The sequence below is a fragment of the Zootoca vivipara genome, chromosome 15 (genome assembly GCF_963506605.1).
Source record: "Zootoca vivipara chromosome 15, rZooViv1.1, whole genome shotgun sequence".
In the NCBI taxonomy this organism is placed as follows: Eukaryota; Metazoa; Chordata; class Lepidosauria; order Squamata; family Lacertidae; genus Zootoca; species Zootoca vivipara.
This window is the reverse complement of record NC_083290.1, coordinates 42,521,844-42,544,754: the sequence shown is the minus strand read 5'-3', so window position 1 is coordinate 42,544,754 and position 22,911 is coordinate 42,521,844. Positions and strand designations below refer to the sequence as shown.

The following is a 22,911-nucleotide window of genomic DNA, read 5'->3' as shown; positions in this document are numbered from 1 at the left end:
TCTTCCCCTTCCTTTACATCCACTAAAAAAAGGTGTGTGGGGAGGGGGCAAGTCCAATAAAATACCTGTTCTATTAATATCCAACCAGGGCAAAGAAAACCTCAGACATTGCCAATTTAATTTGGTCTTTGGGGCTTTCACTTGCAAGAAAAATGCCTTGCAAGAAACCACCTGTATCTGTCACCTGTCGACTGACCCCAGTTAAGTCAGCTTGAAGTTCTGCCCTGCAGTGGCACTGTTGCAACTTGGAAGTTGAGCAACACCTTTGGTAAACACTTCCTCATGTAGCAGCAAGAATAAAGCCGAAGCAGTCATTCTTTGCTTTGCACAGTCAAAGGCAGGCTGGGGACAGCTCAAGTTGGCACTTCGGCTTCTGAAATCAAAGGGCTACGTCGCCTCATCAACCCCCTGCCCAAAATGATCAAAGGCCTCTTTGTTACGACTTGCATGGTACTTCTTCACCATCAAGGTAAGGTGGTTTATTTTTTTAAGGAAGCCAAAACCAAAAAGCAAAACTCCATCAGAACTTTGAAAACTTGTGTAGTCCCTGATTAGTTTCTATAGCTTTGTCAGTGTTTTTAATGATTAACAAGCAAGTACATACCCAGTATGAGTTTCTACAGTCGCACCAAGGAAAGTTCCTAGAGACTTTGTTTCTGTTCCTGAGCGGATGCTTTTCTTTTCTGCTGTTTTATCTTTTTACATCTTGAAACAGGGCTTGAGAATGTCAGTTGGAAAGTCCTGAGAATGTCACAGTGTGGAACAAAAGAAAGTATTTCAGTCATTTGGGTATGAAGAGTTCCAAGAAACTAGAAAGGGAGGGTTGGTTTGTTGGAAGAAGTTAGAAGAAAGCAGTATTTTAACAGGAAAAGTGTGTTCAGTTTTAAGCTGGTGGCAAGGGTGAGATATAAGTCATAGGCATAAACTTGTATGAGATCAATGATGACAAGCAGCTTGATAACAAAACTATATTTTGAGTAACAGTGGATTGAACTGTATTCAAGCCATCGTCACTTCAGTTACTTTGTGCAGCAGCTTACAAGAATGGAAACCCCCACAGGTCTGATCTGGCACAGACCACAGTAATAAAGGATACCATTTATCTTCCCTTCAAATATGTAAGAATAATGCTACAAGGGTGTTTATATAACACTTTAGAGTGTTTGAGGCAGCTTGCACACATTATCTCAATAAAGGGCTTTCTTAATATTCAGACTGTCCAGATCCATTGCTCAAAATGTTTTAATTCTTTTAGTGAGAAAGCATGGGAGTGAGTGGGAGCCAAGGGTGGTGTGATTTGCTCAAAAACCAAACATTCAATAAGATTCAGGAATGACAATTGTAATGTTAAATCTTAAAAGGCTGTAATCCTATACACACTTAGCCAGGAGCAAGTGCTGAATACAGCAGGAATCCCTCCTTGATAAATGTGCATTGGATTGCTATGCAAACAATTTTTCAGTCTAGATGAATGTTCAGAACACTATGGCACAAGAGGAAATCCCAGTAATTTCAATGGGCTGCCATGCAGATTATTTCTTTTGCAAGAGCAATCCTGCCTGATGGCAGAGGCTCTGAGATGTCCAAGGTCATAATGGGTACATGGCAGCTTGGGATGAAGGAGTAATTAGATTTTTTAAGGGGGAATCTACTTTGATCACACTTTTCAAAATGATGTGCAAATACAGCCATCCTTTGAAATTAGCATTTCTCTGAATTTTGCAGAGCAGTTCCCTAGCCAAAAAAGATATACAAAAATGTATATTGCAGGGTAACACCTGCCGAACAATGCACATATTCATGAAAATAGCATACCAAAATGCATTAGGTTTGTGAAAATGTAATAATAATAATAATAATAATAATAATAATAATAATAATATATTTATATCCCGCCCATCTGGCTGGGTTTACCCAGCCACTCTGGGCGGCTTCCAACTGAATATTAAAAACAGTACAGCATCAAACATTAAAAAGTTCCCTAAACAGGGCTGCCTTCGAATGTCTTCTAAAAGTAAAATACTTGCTTATTGCCTTGACATCTGCTGCGAGGGTGTTCCACAGGGCAGGTGCCACTTCCAAGAAGGCCCTCTGTCTGGTTCCCTGTAACCTCACTTCTCGCAATGAGGGAACCACCAGAAGGCCCTCAGTGCTGGACCTCAGTGTCCGGGCTAAACGATGGGGGTGGAGACGCTCCTTCAGGTATACAGGACCGAGGCCGTTTAGGGCTTTAAAGGTCAGTACCAACACTTTGAATTGTGCTCGGAAACGTACTGGGAGCCAGTGTAGATCTCTCAGGACTGGTGTTATGTGGTCCCGGCAGCCACTCCCAGTCACTAGTCTAGCTACCACATTCTGAATTCATTGCAGTTTCCGGGTCACCTTCAAAGGCAGCCCCGCGTAGAGCGCATTGCAGTAGTCCAAGCGGGAGATAACCAGAGCATGCACCACTCTGGTGAGACAGTCTGCGGGCAGGTAGGGTCTCAGCCTGCGTACCAGATGGAGCTGATAGACAGCTGCCCTGGAGACAGAATTGACCTGTGCCTCCATGGACAGCTGTGAGTCCAAAATGACTCCCAGGCTGTGCACCTGGTCCTTCAGGGACATTCCAGTATCAAATCAGAAATGGGTGGCTTCTGTAAATCTGGGACTGTCCCTGGAAAATATGGACACTTGGAGATATCCTTGAACTCTGATAATGCTTTTTGTATGGCACAGAGTGTATATAGAAATTAGTCTACAGTATAAAAATAATATTTGCATTCATTGCTCCACCTACTTATGCTTCTGGCTCCTCCCACCCCTGGGATGTGGCCCTCTAAAGGTTGCTTAGAAGGGGATGTGGCCCTCAAGCTGAAAAATGTCCTCCACCCCAGTGTACTATAACACAACTGTGAACCTTTATGCCCCAACTGACAGCCAGTTGTGTGATGAAGGCCTGGAGGAAAAGCACAACGACCACACACCACATTTTGTGCAATACTGCTTACAAATGGGTAGATCGGGGAAATGGTGCAATGGTGGCAGTTCCACTTATCTTGCACCGTGTAGTTTTGTATGAGCTGCAGCAGCTAAAGCACCAGCACACTGCTTGTTTCAACGATGAGGGGTTGTTGTTCTGCCAGGGTCCTTAATAGCTCTGAGTGAAGTCGCCCACACCCTGCATTCTGATAATCAAGTCCTATGTTAGTTGTTGGCATGTTCTGTTCTCCAGGTTGCTGTTGAATAATTTGCCTTCAGGTCTGGCATACCCAAAATAGGTTTGCCCGCCCACACAGAGAACACGATCCATAATGCACCCTCTTACTCATGCCATCTGAGATGGAATAAATCCAGATGGAGTCCACCATCAAAGTATCTGTGTGGTATTCGCAATTCTCAAATGCCTGTCCCTAGTCCATACTTTACTTACATGGAGCACAGGGCAAACCCTCTAAGCTTCTTTTTCTTCTTCTTTGGTGATCACTCGTAGCCGAGTAAGATTGTCTTCCATAAACACGGTTTTAACAATGGGTCCGTAAGTGACTGTGGAGGCCAATTCTGGATCCACACATCCTTCCACAGTGGGGACATTGGTTTTCAGGCGGGAGTTGATCACGGTGTGGATTTGCCAAGCGTTCCTTCGTCTTAGCACGTTTCTCTCTTGCGTCCTGAGATCGAGTGTCTTCAAAGCCCATAACACCTTTGGTAAAGGCTGTTCTCCAGTCCAACGAAATTGATGTTGAAGAATCATTGCTTCAACACTGGTGATCTTTGCTTCTTCCAGTACACTGATATTAGTTCGTCTGTCTTCCCGAGTGATGTGTATGTGTGGTTCATTTGATCACTAGATCCATCTGTTTGAATGTAGTATCATTTCATCAGTTGAATGAAGACTGCTGACTTTGGGGTCTGCTAATAAGCAACCAGCAGAGCCATTTACTACTACTACTACTACTACTACTACTTTCCCACCTCATTCCCCCTCCTGGAATATTACTGAAGGATCCTGTGCACACTTACTTAGGAGTAAGCCCCAATGAATACAGTGAGAGTTACTTCTAAGTGGCAGCCCTTCTTGCATGTAAAGAACGCTCTCATCTCCCCCACCTCAGTCTTTTCTTCTTCTCCAGACTCAACAAACCCAGTACCTTCAACCTTTCCTCACAGGACTTATTTCCATTGTCATGGCCTTCCCCTGATCTTATTGTCATCTGTCTACACCAGGGAGCTCCTTCTCCTTCTCCTTCTCCTTCTCCTGGCCTGGCAAACCAGATTGTTTATCTGTCTACACCTCTGTGAACCAACTTTGACAGGTAGTTGGGTGGGACAACACACCTGCCACTCACCTGACATCATCATGATGTCACATGATTGACTTTCGTCCTGCTTGTGTTGTGTTTCCCAAGCACCCAGCTGGTTGTGGGAGCACTTGGGAACTGCAAAGGGGGATTTGCCAGCCATATGCTAAGGGTCTGGGAAGCACTGAGCAAAAGATTGGCTGAACAGCTATCGAAAGGGATCTACTGCATGATCAAATTTCCCATGGGAAACTCAGTTATGCAACTGATCCAGCAGGCTTCAAGTCTCTGCCCTTCAACTACACTCTTCGTAAAGTGAGCCATCACAGAGCTGCACACCTGGCACACTTTGAGCCATTTCTGTAGCATGTGTCTGAATAAGGGGTGTGTTTTGGGGCAAAGTTATCTAGCATTCTGATGCACTGAGTAGTGAGGAGGCCTCATTTACTCCCTAATTCATTTCCTGTTATTCATTAGGAGTTTAAGTTCTATGCATAGCCCTTTCCAGTGAAAAGCTAATTAGTCACTACTACTACAACCAGCATTTCATAGCCTAAGGGCGATTTTATGTCTGGGCTGTGGTAAACATACAGGCAAGTCTCTGAAAGTAGTAATTTAATTGATGATCTTTATACCTGGCAGGCATGCTCACACATGATCTATGCAGATATGAATAGTCCTGGAAGAAAAAGCAACTCTGAATTAAACAGCCATGGCTCAACAAACTGTGACCAAAAAATCCTGATTCTTTAAAAAAATAAAATAAACCAGAGAATCTGGAAGTTCTGAACACAATAGTTTCATGCAAACTTTGCAAAGATAAATATAGTTAGTATTTGGCAAGCGGTTGGAAACTAGGCATGCAAGAGAATATGTGTGAGGATAATCCACATCTGTGAATGGTACATTTTTTCCAGGGGAAGGGGGGTAGAATTAGATATAAGTGGTTAAAGGTTAATGTGATAGAAGAAATATTATTTGAATGTATGGAAAATTTTGGGGGTATAAATTGTGAGGCTAAGAGAAGAAATAGAGATAGGTGGGAAAATAAATTTAGATTTGGATTAATGAATGAATTTTAGGTTGAGGACAGTTGATTTTTTTAATAGATTAGAATTGGTTGTGAGATACTGGAAAAATTGCATTAGAATGATTTAAGATGATAAATGAAAATTGCTTAATTTAGATTTAAAAATGGACCCAGTGTGGGGGGAATCGAGGAAGTCCACAATGTCAAGTTAATGTAAGAATCGATATGTTTCTTTTCTTCTTTTTTCTTTTCTTTATGTTTTATTTTTATTTTTTGCTTCTTGTTTTTTGTTTTTGTGATTGAAATGTTTGAAAATCAATAAATATTATTTGGGGAAAAAACAAAAAAACAAAATCCTATCATTCCTACTGAAGTTGAAAAGTCTCCCCGGATTCATTGAAAAAAAATCTGGCAACATTAGGATAAGTCTTTCCTGAATTGACAAGACCCATTTCTCAGCAGTTTTGCCCACCTCAAATTTGACTAATTTGAATTTGTTTAGGGCCTAAATTGCAGGCTATAGGTTTTCATGTGCATGGCATGGGAACATAGGATACTGAAACTTATACTGAGTAGCATTCTTGTCCATCTAGACTGCATTAACTGGCAATGCATTCCAGGACTTCTGACCTATCTGGAGATACCAGGGATTGAACCCAAGACTTTCTGCATGCAGAGCAGATGCTGTGCCACTGAGCTATGACCTTTCCTCCATGTGGAATTAGATATTTTTTTGCCATTGTCCACATACAATTTAGTAGCAACTTTGCAATTTTGTGTCTATTTCAGCTTAGGGATAGAAGAGAAATTCAATTTGGTTCACATTTTAATGCAAATACTGTATATCTAATTTGCAGTTCTCAAAAATATGCAAACAGAAATGCAGCTGTCCTTCAAAATTTGCACTTCTCTGAGTTTTGCAATGCAGTTCTCCAAGGGGAAAGTGTGTATGTTAGGGGAAAGTGTGCACAAAAATGTACGTATTAATTGAAATGACAAAATCAAATGCACTCTATTAGAGAAAAATGTGTATATTAGGAGAAATGCACAAAAATGCTACTGAATATTTTTGGTCACTTTCTTAAAGATATAAAATAAATGGCAAACCAATGCAGAAATGTCGGAATGTTGTAAACTGAATTTATGATTGGGATAGCGGAAACTGAGGAAAACTAAAATTGAAAATTTGGTCCATTCATACTACGGACTGTGGATTTATGATCATCTGGATAATCTCCATCACTGATTTGGGCTGAACCATTTCTGGAGTCCACTTCTAGACAGGGAAAAAAGTATTCGGCCATCAGCATACAGCGGTACATTTTCAGCTTTAGGATGGGGTGGCGGAGGCAAGATTCACCACAAGAGATTGTTGTTTGCTTTCAGATAAATTTGATTTGAACATGCCCTCACTCCGCTGCAAGGGCACATTTTAGAGCACATGGTTGTTGTTCCTCATAATATTTAGAAATTGCACTGCATCTGAGGAGTTGCTATACATGTTTTGAAACCTGCAGGGGAGACTGCTTCCCTCCAGACTCCCTAAATCAGAAATTGGTAACCTGTGGCACTCCAGATGTGGGAGGAGTATAGCTCTCATCATCCCTAACCATGCTGGCAGGGGTTGATGGGAGCTGGAAGGACCACAGGTTCCCCATCTCTCCTTAGATACCTTGTTGGTGTCTTATGGCAAACTTTGGATTGGATTTACAATCCTTGGATTATGCATGTCCTCACTGGTGATTGTGGGTGGGTGGCAGGGCAGGGTGTGTTCTAGACACAACAGGCTCTTGGCCTCTGAACAGGGTTGAACTAAATGGAAAAGTTTGCAAAGAACATGCTCTATAACATGAGAGTGATTCATCACCATTTCATCTCTAAGTCACCTCCTCCTTAGCTTTACATCTTTATAAACCAATACTTACTCATCCATAAGTCAGTCCTCACTCAACCTCTTTCTGCTGAGCCCACTTTCAACCCAAGCTGGAGGCAGAGGGATTTTCCTTTTCCTGACCTAGTCACCGAGGCTTCACTCAGATAAGATGGAATTGCTGCTGGTCAGTGGGAAAGCTGATCCAGGATTAGGTGATATAAATTGTTCTTTATGTGAGGACAGCTATGAAAAAGGTGAAGGGTATGCTAGGGACCATTAGGAAAGGAAGTGAAAATAAAACTGAAAATATCATACTGCTGTTATACAGATCTATGGTGTGAGCACACTAGAAATACTGTATATTTTTTTGGACACTGTGCCTCAAAAATGATTTTGGAAAAGGTTGGAAAAGGTTAAGAAAGCCGCAACAAAAATCAAGAGAATGGAGCAACTCCACTATGAGGAAAAGTTACAACACTTGGAGCTTCTTCTTAGTTAAGAGAAAAGGCAAGTAACCAGATATATGATGCATAAAGTGGAGAAGTGGACAGGGAATAGTCCCTGCCCCTCATCACTCATAATACAAGAATTCAGGGCCATCCAATGAAGCTGAATGTTGAAAGATTCAGGACAGACAAAAAAACCCACCCTTCTTCATCGGTAAACTATGGAATTTGCTCCCACAAGAAGCAGTGATGGCCACAGATTTGAATGAATTTAAAAGAGGAGTAGCCAAATTCATGGAGAATAAGTCTATCCAGGGCCGGCGCGTCCATGAAGGCGAACTAGGCATCTGCCTAGGGCGCCAAAATGGAGGGGGCACTGGCCAGCCTGCCCGCTGCCCCCCGGTGCTGCCTGGGGCTACCTCCACTGCGCCTTTCAGCTGTTGAGTGGCTTCAGGCCGCTATCCAGAGGCGTGCAGGGAGCGCGGGCCCGGGGCCGCCTCCGCTGAAAGGTGGGCGAGGTGGCCCCAGGCTCAAGCGCCCCACGTGCCTCCGGAGAGCGGCCTGAAGCCGCTCAACAGCTGAGAGGCGCAGTGGAGTCAGCCCCAGGCTCGCGCTCCCCGTGCGAAGCTCCAGAGGCGTGCAGGGAGCACGAGCCTGGGGCCACCTCGCCGCGCCTCTCAGCTGTTCAGTGGGGCGGCCCCAGGCCCGTGCTCCCTGCGCGCCTCCGGAGAGCTGGGTTCGGCGCCCCTTCCGCGCCCCTGATGGCCAGGCGCCTTGGCGCCTTGTGCCACCCGGCCCGGGCCTAGGGACGGCCCTGGAGGTGCCCTCTCCGCTCACTCGCTTGAGCCGGGCCTACCCCTCCAGCAGCTAGCGCGCCGAGATCGGGCTCCAGAGGAAGCAGGGGAAGGCTGTGCCAGAAACAGGGGAGGCCGCTAGCTGACAAGGTAAAGAGACTGCTTTTTACCCCTTCCCCTCACCAACAACCAAGGAACTCATTTTTTATTTTTATTTTTTCTACTTTATTATTTTTTCTATTTTTTATTTTTATTTTTCTATTTTCTATTTTTATTTATTTAATTTATTTTTTATTCCAGTTTTATTTTTTCTAAAAAAGGTCAACAACTCTGGGAAATGGGGGGGGGGCAGAAGGTGATCTCCCCTAGGGCTCAAAAGACCCTAGCACCGGCCCTGAGTGACTACTTGCCACAGTGACTATGTTCTACATCCACTGTCAAAATCCGTATGCCTCGGAGTACCAGGTGTGGAGAACGCTGTTGCACTTGGGTCTTTCTTGTGGGCTTCCCACTGAGGCATCTGGTTGGTCACTGTGAGAACAGGATGCTAGACAAGATGGGCCATAGGCCTGATCCATAATGTTCGTCTTATGTTCTTATGGATGGGATTGCACTCCCATTGAAATACCACACTCACAATTTGAGCTTGCCTCTTGATTTGACTTTGCTCCGGTATCAGCAGTGTCCAGGAGTGCCTTTCTGTGGCTTTGACTAGCACGCCAGCTGTGCTCTCTCTTGGACGAAGCAGATCTGGCCACAGTTATGCATATCTTGGTCACACCCAGGTTAGATTACTGCAGTACACACCTTGTGGGGCTGCCTTTGAAATGGGTTTAGACTTTTCAGCTGATGCAAGATGCAATGGACAAGGCATTTGACTGTGGATTACTGGGGTGGGGGTGGGGCAGGGGCATATCACTGCAGTGTGTTTCTGGGGACAATTCAGAGTGCTCCCCATGATCAAGAAAGCCCTCATGTTTTGGGCCCTGGCTATTTAAAGAGCCATCTTCTTCCACGTGGCCCTGCATTCATTACTGAAGTCTTCATTCTGCATTCCTTTGCCTTCAGCTGAATGAGGCATTGGATGGCAAGTCCTCAGAGAAGCACTGAGACTGTGGATCTCCTGACGTCAGGAAGCCAGAGGGCTTCCTCTTTTGTGGCCTTTAGCTGCAGTGTAAAGGCATTTCTGTTACCTCAGCTGTTTGTTTTTTCCTCCTTAGTAATATGGATGTTTTCAGTTGTATCAAGTTTTGCCTCTATGTTCTAATCTGTAGCTTATTTTCTAATATAGATACAATATATCTATATTATGAAACATATACCTGTATATAGACCACCTGTATATAGAGCTTGAAGTGAACTTCTGGTTGTTCCTATGCAAGTGTGGCTTGCTGAAGGTAATCCCCTCCGTGATCAGGAAGTGTCCGTCAGGAACTTTTCAATGCAATTAGGAGAGCTTGCTGTCAACAATCATAGGCTAATTGGTCCTAAGGGCAAACCACCCGGTGATTGACAGGTAGGCAAATGCTTCCACCTGGAAACAGTTCTCCAACTCTAAAGTAGCACTTTCTGTTGGATTTGAAAATAAATTACAAGCAGATGAATCTAGTAAAATAGGGGAGGAGGTGTCACATGATTTAAAAAAAAAAAGCCCTGATCAAAACTTTTGTTGCTACTTTTTCCACCCACTGAAGTGTTCAAATTATTTTCAAAGATGATACTTGTTGAATATGGATTTTAAATATAAAAATAATAATAATCTTCTTCAGTACTAACAGAATTTGGACTTCTTTGCTTTTTGAGACATTTTGACTCTTCTGTGTCTCAGTGCTAGGAATATTCTATAGATTTCTAGATTTCCAAATTGACAAAAAATAAAACATTAAAGGGGGCTTTATGTTCTAACCATAAGCACTTTGTTTACTGAAGCATGATGTCTTATTTTGCATTTGTGAAATGTTGCCCTTTCATCCTGGAGTGATACTTGTGAAATGATGTCCTTCCTTCCTAGGTTGAGATTGTTGTGATATATATATGCGTAAAAAGGTTTTCACATCAAAGTTGCCTTGCACTGGCTTCCGGTTGCTGTAGATTGTCCTTCGCAAACAGCAACAACCGTAGCATAAGACCTTTATCAAGGTCAACGGAAATACATGAAGTAGGGAGCTAGCTTCCACAAAACTCTTCCACTGGCTGAATGTTAAATAAAACAAGGGGGAGGGAGAAGAGGAGAAGATGCTGGTCTGAGAACATGGCCTGAAGGAGCAGAATGCCACAACCTTGCTGAAAAGTAAGGTCAGTGCCAGGATGGGAGACACCCTGGGAAAACCATGAATGCCGCCTTGGGTTTTGTGACAGAAGAAAGGTGGATTATAAATGTATGAAAAGGAATTACAATGATGAAAAACTGCATGGTATAAATTCCCATCTGTAATACGTAAAAGTCTTAATAAGCTGATTCAGAAAGTTCCTTGCAGATTTATTAACAGTGCAATCCAATACATGTCTTTTCAGAAGTAAAACCCATTGGCTTCAGTGAGACTTGCTTCTAGATAAGTGTGGATAGGATTGTAGTTTAAGTTAGTTTGTGCCAAGTGCAAAAGATTTTAGACTGCATCAACCACATATTGGGACAAAGAAGCGTGTCCATCCTCCCTTTGAAAAGATGAAGGGGTATCTAAGCACTGGAAGAAGATGATATTCTACTATTGTTTGATGTGACATGCTTTAAGGGGGAGATAATCTGCTCTCCAACCAGTAGGTTTGGTTTTTATTCTTTGGTTTATAGTGTCTGTTTAGTGTCTCTAGACACTAGTCTCTAGATTTGCTAAGATAAAAACTGATATGTTTTTCTTTCCTTCAGCTTTCTGCCTTATAAGGTAGCAAGTCTTATTCAGTGAATGCTGCTAAATTTCATTCAGAAATTGAATAATAAGCGACAAGATTGTAGAGGTGATTGTTATTACAGTACTAACTTTTATATGGGATTGAAGCTATTGGAGGGCACAGTAAATCTGAATATTTATTATTTGTTAATACATTAGCATTATATTTATCTCCCACCTTTCCTCCAAGGTGCTCAACCCTGGGAGGTAGGGTGAGGGTTTGTGACTGGTCCTGGGAGCTTCATGACTGAGTGAGGATTTGAACTCTGGTCTTTCAGCTCTTATTCCAGAATTCTAACCTCTGCATTATGCTGCCATCCTGATACTACACTGGCTCCCACATTGATTCTTGACACATTGTCATTCTTCAGAGTTCAGCCCCTTCCTCCAGTCTTTGGTAGTTAATATCTCAGCTGAGTGCAGAGGTACATCATGTCTGACACATGAGCTGTAAGGTTGAAGGGTGGTATAATTTTACTAAATTAAAAACGTTAGAAAATTTAGGACAGAGAAAAGAAAATACCTTTCAGTCCTGAAGATGTAGTGACAGCCACTAATTTGGATGACTTTAAAAAAGAATTCGACAAATTCATGGAGGGTAAAACTATGAGTGATAATTTGTTATGTTGGCTGCATTCTACCTCCACTGCTGGAGGCAGTCTGCCTCTGAATACCAGTTGCCAGAAATCACAAATGGGGAGGATGCTCTTGCACTCAGGACCTGTTTGCAGGCTTCCCATAGGCATCTGGTTGGCCAGAATGAAAAAAGGGAGGTTGGACTAGATAGACATTTGGCCTGATCCAGCAGGTTCTTCTGAGGCTCCTGTAGTGCACAGCCTGCCATTTTGCACGGTGCTATTGGTGTGGTGTATTTTGAATCATTGCATTTGAACATGTTGAAGGGCATTTTCTTAGCATATCATTCAACTAAGAACAAATTGTGAAAACAGTGGAAGACAAGCTGCTGAAGAGGAAATGAACACAGCAGATGCACCAATAGAGCTTTGAGTGGCTAGGAGAGTGAGCTTGGGCAATGATCAGTGATGTGAAAATGGGAGCGTTGCAAGCATAGTTCTAGTTTTCTCTTTGAAAATGTGTACCGGTAGCGTATGCAATATTGTAGGGACCCAAGTGGAGCTGTGGGTTAAACCACAGAGTCTAGGGCTTGCTGATCAGAAGGTCGGCGGTTCGAATCCCTGCAACGGGGTGAGCTCCCGTTGTTCGGTCCCAGCTCCTGCCCACCTAGCAGTTCGAAAACACATCAAAAGTGCAAGTAGATAAATAGGGACCGCTCCGGCGGGAAGGTAAACGGCGTTTCCATGCGCTGCTCTGGTTCGCCAGAAGCAGCCTTGTCATGCTGGCCACATGACTCGGAAGCTGTCTGCGGACAAACACTGGCTCCCTCGGCCTATAGAGTGAGATGAGCGCCGCAACCCCAGAGTCGGACACGACTGGACCTGATGGTCAGGGGCCCCTTTACCTTTTTATGCAATATTGTATGTTGGATACTTGTCTTAGGGCAATTCAGCAGAAAATATCACATGGAATGTATTGGAATGTTTATTCATGGAAGGATCAAAAATTCCACTGGGCTTGACCTTATCATTAGGCAGAGTGAAGCGGTTACCTCAGGCAGCAGATGCTGGAGGATGGGAAAGAGCAGCAGTTCCCACCAGTCATGCCTTGAGACTGGGCATTCCCCTCTTTTGTGTCAAGCAGCCTGGTCTCTGCTTCTTCTGCTAGTTTCTGTTGGCTGGTGTGATGAAGTAAGATTCAACTTCCGGTCTACTTGGCATCTGTATATGGAACACAAGATGCAAAATAGTATTGGTGAATCCTGGGCAATCACAAGTTCTTTGGTGCATCTAAGGTAGATATTTGGGTCCAAGCTATTCTTTATTTACATTTATTGTCCCATTCATTCAGTTACATTTGGAGAACTTCCACTCCAACAATTAACACTAGCTTGGAGTGTTTTAAAAAAAGAGACGTCCCTGTCCCTTTGAGATGCTCACTTAGCAGCAGTTTTTATAAGGGGACCGCGTGATATAGAGTAGCATAATTTAGCTAAAATTGTGGAGTGGCTTGTGGATTCGATCAAGCCCTCCCCTTTACCTCCCCCCCCACCATGTTGAACACTTGTCCCAGTGGGGTATGGGGAGAAAAACAATTGTGTGTACAGAAACAGACCAAAGAGATTTTGCTGCCTGAAGCAAAGGCAAGCTGGCAACCATTCCATGTATAGAAGCTAAAAAGGTTGCAATGGAATGTTACGCAAGCACTAGCAATGTGGAGCATGTTCCGTCATACTGAGTGCAGTGGGATACTGTGCGCATGATGCACACAGGGCTCCGCTTCACCCCATCTGTCCCTGCCCAGCAGCCGCACTTGTCAGGTGGGTACTGCTGAGAGTATCATATGTCCCAGAGGTGCTCTTAGCTTGTATTAAAAACTGGGCTCTTATTGTTGCAGCTCCAGCTCTCTGGAATCAATTGCCAGTTGAAATTAGATAGCTAGCATCATGATTTTTTGGCCCCTACTGATTACACACACACACACACACACACACACACACACACACACACACACACGGGTTTAAGAAGGCTTTCCCTGAGGTGTGAAGAAATTGTTTTATTGCTTTCAGAGTTTGTAAAGATGTTTTGAATGTTTTTAGAGTTAGCTGAAATAAAAGAATCTTAGAATTGATGGGTTGTAAGGGACCATGAGGGTAATCTAGTCCAACCCCCTGTAATGCAGGAATCTTTCCCTCAATGTGGAGCTTGAACCCATGATCCCGAGATCAAGAGTCTCATGCTCTGCTTTCTGAGCTAACCTGATTGTATTGTTTTTAAGATGTGTGTTATTCTGTTTTTATCTTTCACATCGCTTGTATGGCTTTATGTTACAAAGTGGTCTATCAATTACTTGATGATCATCAGAGGCGCTGAGTTGTGCCCAACATTGTGGGGGCCCATTGTGCATGCGCGATGCACACCTGTGATGTAGTTTTTATTGTTTCTGAGTGTGCATGGATTTTTGCTATACTCTTATAGCACCATTTGTGTAGGTGTTTACTCTGCTGTGATTATTTTGATAACCCTATACTGCATTTGATGCTTAAGACCCTTGTAGTCCAAATAAATGAAACTGAAACTGAAACAGAGAGTCATTGTGGGAACTGAAGCGGGGTTAGTCCAGAACACTTTAGCCTCCCAGTTTGCCTTTCACTGGCTCTCACTTAGCTGCTCACCGCCATCATGCAGCCCCAAATGGACTGTGCCCCTTGACAGAAAAGAATTTCCCCATCTCTGGGGTAAGGGTGTTTGTGTGCTCACACATTTTCTGCATGTACTGTACCTTGGGGGCAGAATTAGCTGAAATGAAAAGACAGGCCCAAACAGCAAGTAGTCTCCTCCATACTACATCTTGCTAGCAGGTTGAAAAACTTATAGGAGGATCCTATGCATATTTCCTCAATTGTGTCCCATTGTGTTCAAAGCAGCTTACTCTCAGGTAAGCATATATAGAATTTTAGCTGTAGGTTTGTCACTGTTGGAGGCAGTGTGCCCCTGAATACAAGTTGCTGAGAATCACAACTGGGTATAGTGTTGTTGTGCTCAGCTGGTTGGCCACTGTGAGCACAGAATGCTGGACTCGATGGACCTGATCCTGCAGGGTTCTTCTTATGTTCATTTGTTATGTTGCTGGGTTGTGGGTTTTTTGCTGGATTCTTTCAAATGGCCAAACTCTTTCCTTCAGCAAGAGAACAAGGGTGTGTGCATTTGTTATTATTAGCTACTACCTGTCAAAGGCTGATAAACCAGCCATTTCAGGAAACAAACAAACCATGCAAAAGACGTTTGTATGGAGAGAAGGTTGTTTTATGTAGCTGGGCTTCATTTCAGTAGGAAACAGGGTCTATGCTGGACTGCTCACTTAAGTTGTTGTTATTATTATTACGTATTTTATTATTTTAAATTGATATACAGCCCTTCATCTGAAGATCACAGGGCAGTTCATAACATGAATGACAATTAAATCATGTGTGGGAAATCGTGTCCTCCCTCCCTTGGAGTCGATATCTCCAGAAGTTTCGGCAAGCTCTTTATAACTATCCATATTCAGACCGTCTTTATCAATCCAATTATCTCATAAATTAGCAACTTTTACCCCACTCCCACTCTGACCCACTCTACCCACTGCTTTGTCCTCTTCATCAGCTGCTGGTCCCCCAATTTTTTTAACTATTATCCACTTCTTTTCATTTCCATTTCCCCTCCCATTAAATCTTCTTCCCTTTTTTATTCAACACATTCTGTCCCCAGCATGTCACCTGCTCCCCCCCTCCTGGGCATTCCGTGCTGGTTCTTCTTTAAGGGACTTTTGGGTCAGGCACAGACCTTGTTCTCCCCCTCCCACCAGTGGAACAGCAATCCATGTCTTTTCTTCTTCTTCCCTTTTAATTTCAGGGTTCAAAATTACAGGATCCAAGTATAATTGTTCGAAGTTTAAATCTGCGGGTGTTTCAACTTGGGTCTTTTCCTTCTCCCTTGGGGTTGAAGTTACTCCATTGTGGTTGCACATCTCATCTCTCATTTCCAAAATTTGTTCTAAAATTAGCACCCATGATGGGTTTTCAGAGTCTTCAAAGTCAGATATTTTATCTTCCATCGTACTGATCTTCTCAAATTTCCTCCAGATAACAGAGCGGGTAGTAGTACTTTTTATAATTCCTGTTCTTTATACAAACAACACTATCCGATCTGAACCAAAAATCATTTTTTGATAATCTTCTTTTCAAAATCTTAAATGTAGCACTGAGAAAGTCTTTGTATATTTTCCAACCTTATTTCAAGCCTCTTTCCAGTGTTAATTGCTCTCAGCCTTCAAAAGATAAACAAATTCTTTTCTATTGTGGCGCCGTAATGGTGGCTTGCTTGTCCTCCCGTATACTTGACTCCAGCTTCCAGAAGAGCTTCTCCCTTACCAGAAAGTCAATCTTTTGCAGGGCTTTATAAACAGTTCAACTCTCCCTTTTACTCTGCTTTAGGGAAAGCTTTTTAGGCTTGATTTTTAGGTGATATATAGCTTGCTATCAATTCATGGCTTCAGACAAGTTAACTGCGTCATAAAGTACTCAGTGGGAGAGATTAGACTTCCCTTAAAATCTTATTCCATGGCCGAATTTCTCAGTCCAAATTATAAATCTTTCCTTTACTCATGGTATCCAACTCGTACAAATCTTCTTTTGGCAGGAAAAATCTGCTGCTTACAGGCTGCCGGCTCGGAGTTTCGCTGCGTGGAGGTAGCGATTCACTCAAAATGGCTCCTGCAACTTCCACTCCCCTGACTCTTGGGGCTCCATAAGAGCTTACCAGGCAGCAGAGGAGTCACTTTGGAGCACTGCTGAGCTCTCATGTCCCCAGAACGCACGATCTGGGGTTTCTCCGGGGGATCGCGCCATTCTTGCGGGTCCACCCCCCTCCTCGCAGCAGGGAACCTCAGAGCTCGAGGTTTCCTCGCCGACAGCCAGTGCAGCAGTCCGTGTGTCATCTTTCATTGGGACAGGGGCATGGCAGGAATTTTCCCCACTTGGCTGATTGGCTGTTGCCATTTCGGTTTCGCCTGCCGCGTAGCAAATCATCACAACTTGTAAGGTTGCGGATAGGCTCTGGTTCAGGTGATAGGGATGGGGGAATGCTCTCGCCATCCCTGTGTGAATGGTATTCCGTTAAAGGATCCAGGGACTCAACTTGGTTTGGTCAACCCCTGAGAGGGGGTTGTGCCCATGCCTGAGTCCAGGGGAGCATCTGGGGAGTGAACAGAGTCTGTTCCTGGGCTTTTCACCTACCTCAGGTGTTCACCCTTGGCTGACCTATGATGGAGCTCTGGGTCAGCGCTACCTATAAGGGTGCAGGGAGCTAGTCGAACCAGAACCTATGCAACCACTCACTTTTCTGTAATCAATAAAGTTGTGGCCTAAATTCTGCCAAAAACCAAAACTAAAATTTGAGTCAAATGTGTGTTTATTTAGGGGGGAGGTTTCTGGGTCTGAACACGCAAAGGGAATTTCAGAATAAAGCAAACATTTCTCTTTTTCCTCCTCAATGAAGGGAACTCACTGAAGGAACTTCCTGGAGTGAAGGACTATGAAATAGTATATCCTCAAAAAATCCATGCGTTGCACAAAAGAGATGTTGGAGGAAGTCAGAACCACAAGGTAAAAAAGAACTGTCTTGTTTGTACACACAACAATTTATGGTGGATTTGATGCATCGGGCATGTACACGTTTATTGTGCCTTTCACATAGAATCATAGAATTGTACAGTTGAAAGGGATCCTGAGGGTCATCTAGTCCAACCCCCTGCAATGCAGAATTCTCAACTAAAGCACCAAAGACAGATGACCATGCAACCTCTGCTTGAAAACTTCCAATGAAGCTCCTTATGCAGTCACATCAGTTTCTTTAGATGCCTCCCACTTTTCATTCTTATTGGAATTCTCTGCATTTGTAGCTTCAATATTTAACCTTTAAGAAATTCCCATCCCTCTTGAACTTCCTTCTCTTTGAGTTTTTGTGACCGTGGGATCTTACCCAGTAGCTCCTAAAGTTTTTTGAGATCAGCCTTCTTAATGTCCAGAGGGCACGTTTCAGCTTCCCCTTGCCTCTGTATCATGAAACTCAAAAGGACAAGATCATTTCCTCCCAAGATTCCCAGTAATTCCACTTTGTCAATCAGTTCCTCCCGGTTGGTGAGGTCCAGGTCCAAGATAGATGATCCCCTTGTCGCTTCTTCTGCTTTCTAGGAAATGAAGCAACTGAGGCAAGGCAACATAATATCATCCTTGTCCAAGCAGCAGACTGCATTCCACCTTCCCTCCCCCCATTTAATGTTTATTTAACCAATCTATGGATTATGTGGTGAGGAACAACAAAGTCCAACATAAAATCACATGTTACTCAAGTGTGGATGCACTGAAGTGCACTGTGTGGGTGGTTTTGTGGTTTTCTACATGTTTGGTACCATCTATCTCCACCCCTACGTCCATTTTCTCAGCACCTGAGCACAATTTGGCCATTTTGTTTCCATCAGCGCAAAGGAAATGATGCAGTGTCCATTTCCACTGGTTGCTGCTGAAGGCATGTTTACAGTATTTTTTTATTTTTAGAACAGCTGCTTTGTGCAGGACTGCTCTTGTGCAAAACAGCTGCATTGACAATAGAAGTAAAATTGGCCTTTGCAGGTACAGGAGGGAGGGAGGAAGACACCTTCCAACAGATAGTTATTTCCATCCAGACTTGACTATGTGTGCTTGTGGCGGTTCCCTCATTGCGAGGGAGTGAGGTTACAGGGAACCAGACAGAGGGCCTTCTCGGTAGTGGCACCCTCCCAGCAGATGTCAAGGCAATTTTACATTTAGAAGACAACTGAAGGCGGCCCTGTTCAGGGAAGTTTTTAATGTTTGATGCTGTACTGTTTTTAATATTCGGTTGGAAGCCGCCCAGAGTGGCTGGGGAAACCCAGCCAGATGGGCACGGTATAAATAATAATAATAATAATAATAATAATAATAATAATAATAATAATAATATTGTGTGGGAAACATGCTGCTTATGTTACACTCCAATGCACACCACAGTTTCCTGTGGTGGGGGAAGATAGTGTGGAGATCAGAGGCACTGATGCCTGGCCAGAGCCATGAGGTGGGATGAAGCAGCCGTCACAGGCACTGGAAGCCAAAGATCTCACTGGAAGCCCCACTGGTAGTGGGATCCCCATATGAGCAGCAACTCGTTGGCTCTTCAGTGGTGGGGCACATTCCCATTTCAACACCCCTGTTTGTGGCTATTTGTGGCCACAGAGCTAGCAGGCTGACGAATGCCTTTGCTAGGCATTCTTCAGGCTGCTAGCTCTGTAGCCATTGGGCTCAAGCATGACACACAATTTTAAACTGCTTTTTTTGCGAATCTGGTAAAAAAGCATTTATTTATATTTTTTTAAAAAAGATGTGTGTACAAATGTGCACAATGGGCCTCAGGTTTACAGGCTGGGGAAGTAGCAACTGAGGTGGTAATTAGTAGTAATTGAAATTGTACCTTCCCGGACCCGAGCCCTTACTGTGGCCTTCAAGACACAAATGAATGACTTGGACAAGGTCTTTAATTCAGCAGTATTTATTAGCAGTTGTTGTGATGATATAGCAGTTTTCCTTTGTTTGCCTGTCCCCCGCAAAAAACCCCACCTCTAATCAACAGCTGCTCACACACACTTTTCAAATGCAGGCCAAGTATGAAGATGCTGCAGACTATGAAATGAGAGTGAATGGAGAGAAGGTGGTCCTTCACCTCAAAAGAAACAAGTAAGTTAGAACTGCAGTTTTCTTAACATATTCAAGGTGACAACATGGCAGAAAATAATGGAGGTTATAAGGAGCACATTCCTGTGGCGATATTCTTTCCCCACAGTTATTATGCTTGGGAGAGGCCTCAGTCACAGCAGGGGTGAAGGAAGCAGGGGCGGCACCCAGGGGCGTGCACCTAGGGGCGGGGCGCCGCCACGCAGCATGCATGTGTGACACCACCACACATTCATGCATGCTACACACATGCGTGCTGCACAGCGGCAGCGCTGGCAAACTGCTCCAGCACCATGCTGGGATGGCGCCAGGACTCTCCAGTCATGGCGGCAGCCACGAGCACAGGAGCTCAGCTCCATCCCCGCATGGCGCTGGAGTGGCTTGCTGCTGGCAAACTGCTCCAGCACCCGCATGCACACATGGTGCTTCCCCTGGCAGATACGCTGAAGCTTCCTGCTGGGCGGAGCCATGGAGGCCCTGGCCCGCCCCTCGGCTCCACCCAGCAGCTGGAAGAAGCAAACCAACCCAGCCGCTGCCACGGTGAGGCCAAGTGAGCCTTTTTATGGGCACCGCTGCGGCAGGGCTAGGCTTGGGAGTGGGGGGCGGGGGCACGCCGAGTGCCACCCTTTCCGGTGTGGAGCCCGGGGTGCCTCACCCCCTACACCCCCTTGCTACGCCCCTGAGTCACAGTCAGGGTTAAGTTAGACATTGGAAGAGATATGGAAATGCTTCTATAAGATACATAGACCCAGTGCCACTTCGGGTCTCTGTTTTCTCTTTCTTTCTTTCTTTCTTTCTTTCTTTCTTTCTTTCTTTCTTTCTTTCTTTCTTTCTTTCTTTCTTTCACAACATATAGCAGCAACATGGAGGGGTGAATGTGTTCCCATATGACACAAAGCACATGCAAATTTTATGCAACGATGTGCTTTCTTTTGTGAAGAGTTCAGAGGGTCTATAAAGTGTCCCCGCTCCCCAAATGCCTGCTGGGTTTGGGAAGTGCTGCTGCCATAACTGACAAGTTTCCAATGGAATTCGCCACTTGCTGGTTGTTGAAATTCTTGCAAAGAACACTGGACTAGATGCACGTTGGTTTGATTTTTCATGTTTTTAAGAAATAATGCATGCTCTAGAGCAGTGAATGAAGCTCCGTTACTATAGTGGTTCGTACACTTGCTGGACACAGGCAGTGGCAGAAGGCAGCAGCACTCACATGGCCTCCCAACAGCTGAGTCTCTGATGCTTACTGGGAAGGAGGAGAGGGAGAGGAGGGGAGCAGAAAGGTTGGCACAAGGCCAACCCACCAGCAGAGCTGTAGCTGGGTGGACTTGCACCCCTGGCAAAACCGTCCAGCTTGCGCCCCCTAGCCCTGGACAAATTAGCTCTTTTTTCCACCTCTCCTCCAACACCCCCTCCACCCATTCAATTCATCCTCTATTTAAAACCACTTATTATGAGGTAATAATCGATATTTATATTTATGGAGATATTTTTAAAATCTGATTTTGCACCCTCCCCCCATCGCCTGCGCCCCACCTTGCCACCCCCTAGCTACGGCGCTGCTGCCCACCAGCAGGAACACTGGATTGGCTTAACAGTGTACAGTATTTGCACCACACCTCCCCCCATTTCAACCCCCCCCACTCTTTCCTGGTAAACATAACTGACCCCGCTGCTGGGAAGTTAGGTAAGCCCCCCCACTGCCCCTACTGGCAGTGGTAGCTGTTGTCCATTGGGGCTGGTAGAGCAGATGGCAGAGCAGCTAACGACAGGTGGAGCCAGAGCGAATGACAGGCAGAATCAACTCATTCTGGGTTTGTTCCCATCCTCCTTCCTGTTGTATTCTACAAGGGCAACCCTGTGACAAAGGAGGAAGGTGACAGTCAGGGCCACCCCATGAACTGGCTGTAAATGAGGAGATTGGCAAGTGATTGGTAGCGCCCCATTTGTCCTACTGGGCCAGCCTACGGTGATGTCTGGAAACGGTTAAACAAAACATGCCCCCAAAGAAATATTCTGAAACAAGACTACCCCAGAATAAATATTTCCAAACACCTGGGGTTTATTCCGCACCACTCTTTTACTAGTGGTGTGTTCCCAGGTTTTGTGGTCCTTTTTCTAATTATGCCTTAAGATTCCAAGATTCCTTCTTGCTTTATGCATTTAAAATGTAGATGGACCATGGGGATTCCATTTTTTTAAAATAATAATAAAAATAAAAATAAAAATAAAAGGGTAGACTGTGCGAATCTCCCTAGAGCTCAGGATCATCCAATGGAGCCGAATGGTGGTGGAAGATTCAGGACTAAGTGCTTATTCACACAGTGCTTAACAATCGAATTCACAGCTGCAAAATGTACTGTTGACAGCCACCTTGGACAGTTTTAAAAGGACTAGATTGGCCTTTGGTCTGTTTGAGCTGACAGACTCTTATTTTTTTAAAAAAAATCCTTTTTGCTTTTAAGTTGTTTATAACTTTTTGTGATTTTATTGTTTTGTTTTTCAATTGTAAACCACTGTGATGTATCTTTATGTCACAGTGGTATATAAATATTTTTTTATAAAAATAAAAATGTTCTTTTGACCGAGTTCCAACCACCCTTCCCTTTACACACAGACACCCTCTACCTCACCCAGCGTGGCCAGGATTTAAAATTGTACATGTGTTATGCATGCATGTGTTGCAGCCAAACCCATGCTGCATGCATGCCATTGCAGACCTAGGCCTTGATGCCTCCTGGAGCTCAGGAGCTTCAGCTGCATAACAAAAGACAGGAAGGATTCTAAAGCGCTCCAATGGAGTTTGCTGGTAGCTGTCAGGCAGCCTGCTGTGATAGGGCCAGTGTTGTGATTCGCTAGTCTCAGCATAAGGCGAGCTATCACAGGCGGAGGAGGGGGCGTGTTGCCTCTGCCGGTTTAAGGTGTCTGTATACTGGGCCGAGTGCCCCTGTTTGTCATTCTTGTTCCTGCTGCTTCAATAGTGGTAAATCCTTTTGAGCTGAACCCAGGGCTTGGGTCATGCTTGAACCCACCTACACTTCAGCCTTGTCCATAGAAACCCTAGCAACTTGCATATTGTTTTCTAAGAGCCTTTAAAAAATGTTAACCCTGCATCCAAGTTGATATATTATACAAGCAAGGCATAAGAGGAAATAGCCAAGAAATATTCCAGATATTTTTCTTTTAAACTGATCCATTGGTAGCATAGCATTTTAGTCTTGTTAAGGGTGAGGAGCGCTCAGCCTGA

General features: G+C 44.2%; 1 protein-coding gene across 2 annotated transcripts in view; it reads left to right on the top strand.

Moving 5' to 3' along the window:
* The first annotated feature begins 254 nt into the window (after positions 1-254).
* The window catches only part of ADAM28 (ADAM metallopeptidase domain 28), an 88,506-nt gene continuing 65,849 nt past the window's right edge, over positions 255-22,911 (top strand). The window contains exons 1-3 of one of the 2 annotated variants that reach the window (XM_060268346.1): positions 255-469; positions 17,422-17,528; positions 19,594-19,670. In XM_060268346.1, coding sequence (XP_060124329.1) covers positions 418-469; positions 17,422-17,528; positions 19,594-19,670 — 236 coding nt within the window. In that variant the 5' untranslated portion in view covers positions 255-417. The remainder of the gene's footprint in view (positions 470-17,421; positions 17,529-19,593; positions 19,671-22,911) is intronic. The other variant, XM_035138811.2, reaches the window with a different exon arrangement.